The 10,638-nt window shown below is 32.3% G+C and overlaps 1 protein-coding gene across 1 annotated transcript; it reads left to right on the forward strand.

The window, feature by feature from the left end:
- Positions 1 to 7,180: 7,180 nt before the first annotated feature.
- LOC131935250 (ankyrin repeat and KH domain-containing protein mask-like) lies at positions 7,181 to 9,436 on the forward strand. The gene is made up of 2 exons (XM_059291611.1): positions 7,181 to 9,160; positions 9,260 to 9,436. Exons 1-2 carry the CDS (start codon positions 7,181 to 7,183, stop codon positions 9,434 to 9,436), a joined length of 2,157 nt encoding a protein of 718 aa, XP_059147594.1.
- Positions 9,437 to 10,638: the final 1,202 nt, after the last annotated feature.

Consider the following 10,638-nt stretch of genomic DNA (forward strand, 5'->3'; position numbering starts at 1 on the left):
TACAGACAAATGAGCGCAGCCAATTATAATAACTTCATTAAACAAACCTAAACTAATATGTCTATTCCTCATCTTTTTTAAGCCATTTTTCAAACACAAACTTCTGACCACTCCTCGTAACATACCACTTGCATACCAAGTCAAATAACACATAATGTAAAATTATTCCGAGTTAGTATTTCTTTTAATTTAAATTGATTAATTTAAATCAAAACAATTTTTTATAGCTAGTATTTAGATTTTTTACGATTAATAGAATTTTTAAGGAATAGGCCAATTATTATCAGAAAGTTATTACCACCAGTTGTAACGCTATTTGGCATTATAATGTTAGCGAATTGTAAAACCTTAAAATCTTTAACTCTTAAGATGTCGGCATTTATTTTATTACTAGCCATAGGTACCCGTTTCACGTGAATTATAGGCCTATATGTTTTTATTGTTATATGGAATACTTAAATGGAAATATTAATAAAATAGTAGTTGGTCAAAACGCTATGTGCTTTACTACACGTTGAACGATATTACCGACAAAGCAAAAAAATATCTAAATAGCTAAAAATTCGACAATTTAAAAAAACAACATAAGCTACCAATATCTATTAGATAAAATACTTCACATTATATACTTCTTTAGTCAAAACAACACATTATTTTTAAGAGACTAAAATAATTCCCTTAAAAACCCGGCAGCAGTGTTCCTTCTGGACTTTTTTCTCCGGGGGGGGGGGGGAAGGGGGGCACTTGAAATTTTCGGGGTGCGGTAGACTTTTTCGGGGGGGGGGAGGCGGACACTGTTAAATGTATATATTTTCTATATAAACTCCATTTCGTTCGGGGGGGGGGGGGGGGCGGTAGAACGTTTTTCGTGGGGACTCTGCCCCTAGGAAGAGATACCTAGAAGAAAGTCTACCCGGCAGTACAACGGTAATTATGTTGTTTTTTAGGTAATGTGTATTATTTTGATTATATAAATTTCGTAGCGTACGCCTTGATAGGCATATTTATAGAAACTGGATCGAAATCAAATTTGAATGAAATTGTTCAATTATTCATATTCTAACTTTGGAAGATGACGCTATTAGTGTTCTGTTCTTTTCGTTCTAAAAAAAGTTATATAATTAAAGCAACCAACATTTTATTTTCAACAAAGGTCCGTATTTTTAAGTTCTTGCTATATCGCTGAATATACTGATCCGTTAGTCTCGGGACATGTAGATAGATAGAGAGAGAGAGAGAGAGAGAGAGATAGAGAGAGAGAGAAAGAGAAACAGAGAGAGAGAGAGAAATGCACACATGGCCTTTTATGTATTAGGATGCCAAACAGTCAAGACAACTAAGAGCGACTTTACTTAGAGTGAATAGTGACTTCACAGGATTTATTTACTTTTTAAAACAACAATCACGGCTTCCATCAATCAGAATACATTTTAGAGTTTCTTTATTAAACTATTCTAATCCTTAAATACTTGATATAAATATTTGCTTTTTACCTTCAAAAATACAAGTGATTCATCTATCTAGGATCTAGATTTAGATCTAGATCTAGCAAGAGTTACGGCAAAACTAGACTTAATCAAACTAGTCGTTGAATCTAGAACAGGGGTCGGCAACCTGCGGCTCGCGAGCCGCATGCGGCTTTTTTGATGTTGAGATGCGGCTCTTCAGCTCCAAGCACAAATATTAATAATTGTTTTATTTTATTTTTAAAACTAAAAAAAATATTGTTCTGCAGCATTTGGTAATGAACGATATAATAATAAACATAATAAACACTCGCTATTATATTTAGTTACGCCCAATTACAATGTACTTACAATTGACTTGTCTATACCAAATTGCAACATTCAACTTCGCTGTGGAGATCACGAAGAAACTAAACGAGCTAAATCTAAAACCGCATGGAGGGGAAAACCCAGCTTATACCTTGCTTGAAGAAGATAATTGTTTCGAAAAAAATTGGTTCACTGAGAGATTTAAGCAATTCAAAACAAATGCAAGTACTCTGACGTTCATAGTCAGAGTAGATTCTCTGAACACAAAAACAAATGAGATTAACTTTGAACTATTTGTAATTGATGCTGGTTCGCTTCAAATTAAATTGCTAGATTTAAAACGAAACATTTGTGGAGCAGTAAGTTCACAGATCTCAAGAGCTAAGAAGATAATTTGGAAGTCCAGTAAAACATGTGCGTTTCACTGTACAACTGGACAGCTCTAAAAGATGCCGCGAGTTGACGCCATATTATGTGACGCATGGAATAGTCTTGCAGGATGCTACACTAAGTGAAGAAGTTGGCATTTGGAGTGCTGACGGGTCAATATATTCATGCGAGCAAGCGTTTTCATGCATGTGTATAATACAAAGTATAGAAGCCAACTAACAAATAAAATCTAGAAGCGTGCTTAAAACTGAAAACAAGTTTTGAGCCAGGTTTAAACAAACTTTCAAAAGGCATGCAAGGCGAAACTGTTGTAAATAGTATTCAATAATTAAATTTATATACTTTGATTACTGGTTTTATTATTCTAGCAGGGCTAGATAAAATACTTTAATACTTTTTCTGCAAAACATACGTATGTTTTTATTTGAATAAATATTATTTCATGTATATATATATATATATATATATATATATATATATATATATATATATATATATATATATATATATATATATATATATATATATATATATATATATGTGTGTGTGTGTGTGTATATATATATATATATTTATATATGTATATATATATATATATATATATATATATATATATATATATATATATATATATATATATATGTGTATATAATCCTAATCAAATAACATAATATTGAAATAAAAATGTTGGTGGCTCTTTAAAAACTGGTATATTTGTAAAATTGTAACTTTTGGCTCTTCCGTCCCAAAAGGTTGCCGATCCCTGATCTAGATAATTCTATCTAGATCTAGATTATAATGTGTTTCTATACTAAATTTCAGACTTTCATTATTTGATATAATCTTTGTTTGTTTAGCTGTGCAATAGGCTAATTTAAGATAAAATTTAATTTGAAAGATACTAGATCTAGGTTTAGGGCCTATGCCCTTAAATCAAGTTTCATAAGAAGACTCAAAGAATATAGCACACAAAAAAGTCAATGTCGTCACGAGTCTAGATAGCTAAGTTGTTAGAGTAATAGGCTTCCATCCGGGTGGAACGAGTTCTAGACACATCATGTCAATGTGAATGATAAAGTTGTCTTTTGAGACTAGGCGGGATACAGGGCAGGTGAAATAGAGTTCATCTGTTTCTTTGTCCCAAGCATATGAAGGGATATTGTTGTCAGAGACATGCTTGGTCGGAATCGTTTTTTTTAAAGATACAAAAATGTTGTCTGGGACTTTGCGGGACACTGGGCAGGTGAAGTACAGTTGAGTAGTTCACCTGTGACGTCAGTATATGAAGGGATAGTGTGTTTAGACCCATGCTCATCTGAAATCGGTGTTTTTAAAAGATAAAAAACGTCGTTTCGAATGTGGGGTATTGTTATTTTTTTATCATAAGTGATAAACGTGATTTCATTTATGGATGACCCCTGAAACTCACAGTTATCTAACTAGATAACGGATTGTCTAGTATAATATAAAATTGAAAAGGACTCTGTGTCTCTGTATCTAATAGCAAACAGGTATATATTAAGAAACTCGACTTGATCGCCATAGTGTAGTATTCTTAAAGTGTTTTTTTTTTTGTAGTAACGTCTAGATAGATGATATTAATTGACCTAAGATACAAAGAACAAAAACACATTAAATGTATTACCCTTCACATACATTCAAATTGTGTCTGAAAATAAGTACAACTTACTCCCCTTAGTATCAATTACTTGCTTTGATAGATGAAAAAAAAAGAAAAAGCATTCTTTGATCTCAATATAACTAAAATAGATTATAGAATGAAGGTTGATGAAAATATGTAAACAAAAGGGACGCTACTCTAAATCTATCTATATATGTATCTATATCTGTATCTGTATTTATATCTGTATCTGTATCTGTATCTGTATCTGTATCTGTATCTGTATCTGTATCTGTATCTGTATCTGTATCTGTATCTGTATCTGTATGTGTATGTGTATGTGTATGTGTATGTGTATGTGTATGTGTATGTGTATGTGTATGTGTATGTGTATGTGTATGTGTATCTGTATCTGTATCTGTATCTGTATCTGTATGTGTATCTGTATGTGTATCTGTATGTGTATGTGTATGTGTATGTGTATGTGTATGTGTATGTGTATGTGTATGTGTATGTGTATGTGTATGTGTATGTGTATGTGTATCTGTATCTGTATCTGTATCTGTATGTGTATGTGTATCTGTATCTGTATCTGTATCTGTATCTGTATCTGTATCTGTATCTGTATCTGTATCTGTATCTGTATCTGTATCTGTATCTGTATCTGTATCTGTATGTGTATGTGTATGTGTATGTGTATGTGTATGTGTATGTGTATGTGTATGTGTATCTGTATCTGTATCTGTATCTGTATCTGTATCTGTATCTGTATCTGTATCTGTATCTGTATCTGTATCTGTATCTGTATCTGTATCTGTATCTGTATCTGTATCTGTATCTGTATCTGTATCTGTATCTGTATCTGTTTCTGTATCTGTATCTGTATCTGTATCTGTATCTGTATCTGTATCTGTATCTGTATCTGTATCTGTATCTGTATCTGTATCTGTATCTGTATCTGTATCTGTATCTGTATCTGTATCTGTATCTGTATCTGTATCTGTATCTGTATCTGTATCTGTATCTGTATCTGTATCTGTATCTGTATCTGTATCTGTATCTGTATCTGTATCTGTATCTGTATCTGTATCTGTATCTGTATCTGTATCTGTATCTGTATCTGTATCTGTATCTGTATCTGTATCTGTATCTGTATCTGTATCTGTATCTGTATCTGCAGCCCCGTCTAATCGTTGATGTCATCCATCCAGCGTCTTTGCCTTTCCCTTTTTATCCCTAATGGCACATTGGCTGACAATATGATTTTGGGTGTTTGATCTTGTAACATGACCATACCTACTCAGTTTTCTTGTTTTTACCATGCTCTGTAGACTTTCAAAGGGAACAATCACACCAGTGATACTTTCCCGGACTTATTAGTCTCTGTATGAGACCCACATGAGTCTGCGTAAACTTCTCATTTTCAGGGATTTGATTTTTATCTGGAAGTCTGCGTTAGGATTCATGCCTCTCATCGATACAGAAAGATAGACACCATCGGTAACTGAGCTAGTTTAATTGTGTGCTAATAGAAGTGTTGTTGTAATGCAATGTTTCTTAATTTATTGAGTGCTTTTTTTTTGGCACATCTTGCGAGTATTTCTTGCTTCGTTCCTTCATCGGGTGGTATGGCGCAAAGATACTTAAATGATTTAACTTACTCCAAAGATACCTGAATGATTGAACTTACTCCAATCTTTGATCATATAATTTACTTTATTAATGACTTATTTAGTGTTTTGAATTATACAAAAAGAAGCCATCCAATAATTATTCGTATCAGTTGACTCTTAAGAGGTCTGAACAAGAAATTTAAATTGTGCTCTAATATACAGAATACCCGTGCTCCGACACGTTGAATCTTTTTAAATGTACCAACTTAGGAATAGAACAAAACTAACTACAAACGCAAACACAAAAGAAAACACAATCACAACACAAACACAACAAACACAACGCAAACATAAACATAAACATAAACACAAAAGAAAACAAAAGCACAAAATAAAAAAAAACAAAGGAAAACACAAACAAAAATGCAAAAAAAAAAAAAAAACAACGCAAAAAACAACTTAAAAAAATGCAAACACAAACACCATGCAAACGCAAATGAAAAAAAAACCCAAAAAAACCCATCACAAACGCAACACGTTAACACAAACCCAAACTCAAACCTAAACGCAAACAACAACGAATGGCATAAACACAAACCTAAGTTCAAACATAAACGCATTGTGCTCAAAGTCTAGCCCGGGGCTAATCTTAACCCTAACCCATAGCGCTCACAAGATAGCCCATCGCGCAAAATTGAACCCTGCACGGGCGCCGGCGAACGCGCCTGATTCAATTTAGTCAACGGCTGTTAAGAAACCAGGTTGTCCGCAAACCGAAAGATAGAAGTAAACATAGAGGAAATTTAGTAGCGGTTTCTAAATGGTTATTGATTAAAAATAATAATTAGTAAACATTACGTTCCGTGCATAAAATAAATAAACGAAAAGGCAGTATTTACAATATCCGTGTTTTACCTACCATAGTGCACTTTATCAATTCATGCTAATTATAATAATCCAACAATAATGACCTCTTGATGTCCGCATAATTTGCATTAACATTTTATGTTATGATCGTGATTTCATTTTTTTTAAATTACCACACATGGCATAATTATTAAACATTTTAAATAATTACTTCATTTTACCATACTGTTATTATTATTTATCAATTTTTTTCCAGCAATCTAAAAAAATATATTATTTGACATTGATCCGTTTAATATGTTTTAGTAATGTGCGAGAATTTAATATTTTCTACACTTTATGCGAAAGAGTAAAAGCGGGAACAACTGTAAAATAAAATTAAATCGTTATACTATAAACAAACCCCACTCTAACACAATTCTATGCAATTTAAAAGCACTGCATTGTTTCAAGATTAATTTTATGGTTCCAGAATCTATACGGATGACGGAATGTCTGACGGAATGACGGACTGACAGACTACTACAAGCCTTATATTATAGATTTGTATATTTTTTCACACAATTAGTCACTTTTAAATTATATGTGCTTAATCGGTGAGTTACGAAAATCGAAGAAAAATATTAGCAAGTTTATTTTAAAAATGTATTTTTCCTATATTGCAGATTGGATAACCTGCTGAAATGAAAATATATATTTTTTGCACGTTACTTACTCTGCATTGTTTTGATATAGCTTTATCCGAAAAGAACACACAAAATCACATTTCAGAAAATGTTCTACCAATCGAATTGCAAGTGCTTATATTAGGTTTTAACAACATAAACTTTGATGCAATGATAGATTACTTTTATAAACCAAAAGCAAAAAGTTGCCTCAACATTTATAATTTTTACAATGGATACACACTGCTAATGATAGAATCATACCGTGGACATGTTACGTCCGTGCAGCATTTACTTGAACGAAATGTGAATGTCAATGTTTTGTCTGAATCTGGCGAGACGGCCCTCACACTGGCATCACGTGAAGGTCATCACGATGTCGTTGATTTACTACTCAAATACAACGCTGATGTTAACACTACGACATATTTTGGTATGACTTCTCTTATGACAGCTTCAATGTTGGGCCACACCAAAACTGTTGAAGTTTTATTAAAGTATGATGTCAATATTAACCAAATGTGTCAATTTAATTTGAGCGCTTTTACTATCGCACTTTATAGAAACAGAACTGATGTTATTCAATTGTTTTTAAAGTATGGTTTACATAAAAAATCATTTAAAGTAGACACGGAGACTCTCGAAAATTCTCTTTTTTATGCTGCTTATACAGGGAATGTTCATATGCTTGACTTGCTTGTTAGCCATATTGTGGATCCCAAAGTGGCAGCTTTAGGATTGATAGCTGCATTACACAAACATAGGTATCCGGCAGTCGAGATTTTCCTGAAGTATCATAACATTAATTACATGATGGTAAATGACACGCCTGTACTAATTTTACTGGCAGGTTACGGAAGTGACTCTAATGTAGAGTTTTCATTAAGAAATACAGCTGATGTCAACATTGTTTCAGCTTCTGATGGCATGACTGCTTTAATGAAGGCCGCGGCAATGGGTCATTTATCCACAATAAGGCTGTTATTAAAATACAAAGCGAATGTGGACTATGTTTCTAAAAATAGTTCCTTTACAATTGGTGATGAGAAAGTTGGACAATCTGCTTTAATTTTAGCAACGTCAAGAGGTCACGAAGAAATAGTTGACTTGCTACTCAAACATAGTAATAATAAAAACGTAGATTCTAAAGAACTTATGTACCCTTTTATGATAGCAATCTATAATGGTAGTATGCATATAGTGGAGATTTTTCTAAAACACGGTGCTAATGTAAATAAGGAGATAAGCGGTCACAAAAGCCCATTTGTAACAGCAGCTTTAAGAAATAATATAAAGCTTTTAGAAATTATCTTACACTCGCAAACAAGGAACAACAAAACTATTGTTCAAACGAATTCCCTGGTTAACGCCCTTATGGTTTCTTCTTCAAAAGGCTATTCAAAAATGGTGGAATTGCTTCTAAAACACATTACCGACATCGAGTCCATAAATGATGGTATGCTATTGGCACTAAAGGAACACCAACACTCGGTTTTGCAGGTATATTTTAAACATGTTGACATTAATTCTATAGTTGTAAATGGCTTAACTTTGCTTGTGTACGAGTTGTCTCATGGTGATCAAGAAAATATGGATTTTCTGTTAAGAAACAAAGCAGATGTCAACAGACCTACAAAATCCATTGGATATACACCTTTAATGCTCGCGGTACAGTTTCAATATATAAATGCCGTCCGATTATTGTTACGTTATAAAGCTAATGTTAATCACAAGAATGCAAATGATTTAACTGCACTCGATATATCTGTAACGTTGAAAAATGAAAAAATAGTTGAGCTACTTCTACAACATAATGCTGACCCAAACATCCAGTCTAATGACGGGCTAACTCCGTTAATGTCTGTTGCACATCAAGGACCTACATCCATTGTTGAGCTTCTTATCAAACATGGCGCTGATGTAAATAAAGTTTCAAGTAAAGGAATTACAGCGCTTCTTGTGGCAGTAATTAATGGACACGAGAAAACAGTTAAGTTGCTTCTTGAGCAAAATGCTGATATACAATTTAAAAGCGATACATTAAAAGAAACAGCTCTACTGATTGCAACAAACAAAGGATATTTGAAAATTGTGGAATTACTTTTGAATCATGGAGCTAAAGTTGAAGAAACAAATCTACACGGCTATACACCTTTAATGGTTGCGACTAAGGAAGGCTACGCTGATATTGTAAAAATTCTTCTTAAATATGGGGCAGATGTGAATAGAGTAAATGTTTTAATGGAAGACGCTTTAATGATAGCTGTATCTATGGAGAATATCGGCATTGTGAAAATATTATTAGATCATGATGTTAACATACGCAAGAAAAACAACAATGGTGAAACTGCATTTGACATTGCCATGGAGAAGGATAACTATGCTATTCTTAAAGTTTTAAAACAATACATTAAAAGAATTGAAGCTTCGTCTCAAAGGAAAAAACAGCAACATGGCTCTATAAAATCACCGAAATCCCAACAAACTCTCAAAGACATGTCTTAAAGTAATACAGTAAAAAATAAAAAGGGAGAAAACTATCAAGGATATAGAGGTAAGAATAATTATACTATTTAAATTAGATCATATTTACCAAAGGAAAGCACTGTCTAATAATTTTAATTAAAAACATGGCGGCACTTTTAAGTTTATTTTTCGCAAAATATATCAATATCTGAAAGGGAATTATTCTTTAACTTGTACATTTCTACACACATCACCCACATGACGTCAATTGTTTTTAGCTTTTTTAATACAAAGAAATATGTTATATGCTAGGAATGTGCTAATGTAATTTACTTTTGATTTTAAGTGCATGAGGCTTTTAAGCAAGGATATAAATTAAAATAATCTACGATTCAATTGATTAGGATTATGATGCCACCAAACCAAATAATGTCATAAAAAAGCTACATAAAGTCAAACATATTTATTTTTTAAAACAAAGAATTGAGTTGAGATTTAAATTTAGTTTAGACGCCCTGATACACAAGTGTTCTAGTTTAAAACAATCATAAACATTATTTAGCAATCTGATATTCTAGGTATATGGTACATACTTTAGAACAATAAACGACTGTTAAGTAACAGAATAATTTTCCTTTATACTACATCTGCAGGAAGCATGTTTATTAAGACTATTAAGGAAAATGTGCTTTGCTTTGTCTGCATAACTATAATTGTTGGTATCATAATCTCGGTTTATTTTTTTCGGAAACATAACGTAAATGTAAGTTTAATTATCTTTTTTTATATTTTCCTCTGTGTATTCTCTATTTCTATCTCTCTCTCTCTCTATATATATATATATATATATATATATATATATATATATATAATATATATATATATATATAGGCCTCTCTCTCTCTCTAACTTTCTCTCTCTCTCTCTCTCTCTCTCTCTCTCTCTCTCTATATATATATATATATATATATATATATATATATATATATATATATATATATATATATATATATATAGGCCTAAATATGTATATATAATTTTAAAAAAGATTTCTTAACAAAATGCAATATTGAAGAACTTGTGCACCTGATAAATGGTGCTATTACTTCATTTCTAGTTGCCAAGTACAAGAGAGTCAACAATTCCTTGTTTCGACCAATTTTTCGGCTTGTTAAAATGTTACTGGTCAACATTAGTTCAGGTAACGAGACAGCCTTTGGTACTGGAGTACTACCACAAGA

The sequence above is a fragment of the Physella acuta genome, unplaced genomic scaffold (genome assembly GCF_028476545.2).
Source record: "Physella acuta isolate Inbredline_101_S28 unplaced genomic scaffold, ASM2847654v3 ptg000139l, whole genome shotgun sequence".
Classification (NCBI taxonomy): Eukaryota; Metazoa; Mollusca; class Gastropoda; family Physidae; genus Physella; species Physella acuta.

Excerpts from the sequence above, each read along its gene's own strand:
- LOC131935250 (XM_059291611.1), top strand. The coding sequence starts at position 7,181 with ATGATAGAATCATACCGTGGACATGTTACGTCCGTGCAGCATTTACTT. Across the intron at positions 9,161-9,259 it reads ATGGGGCAGATGTGAATAGA|AAAAACAACAATGGTGAAAC; the intron begins GTAAATGTTTTA and ends AACATACGCAAG.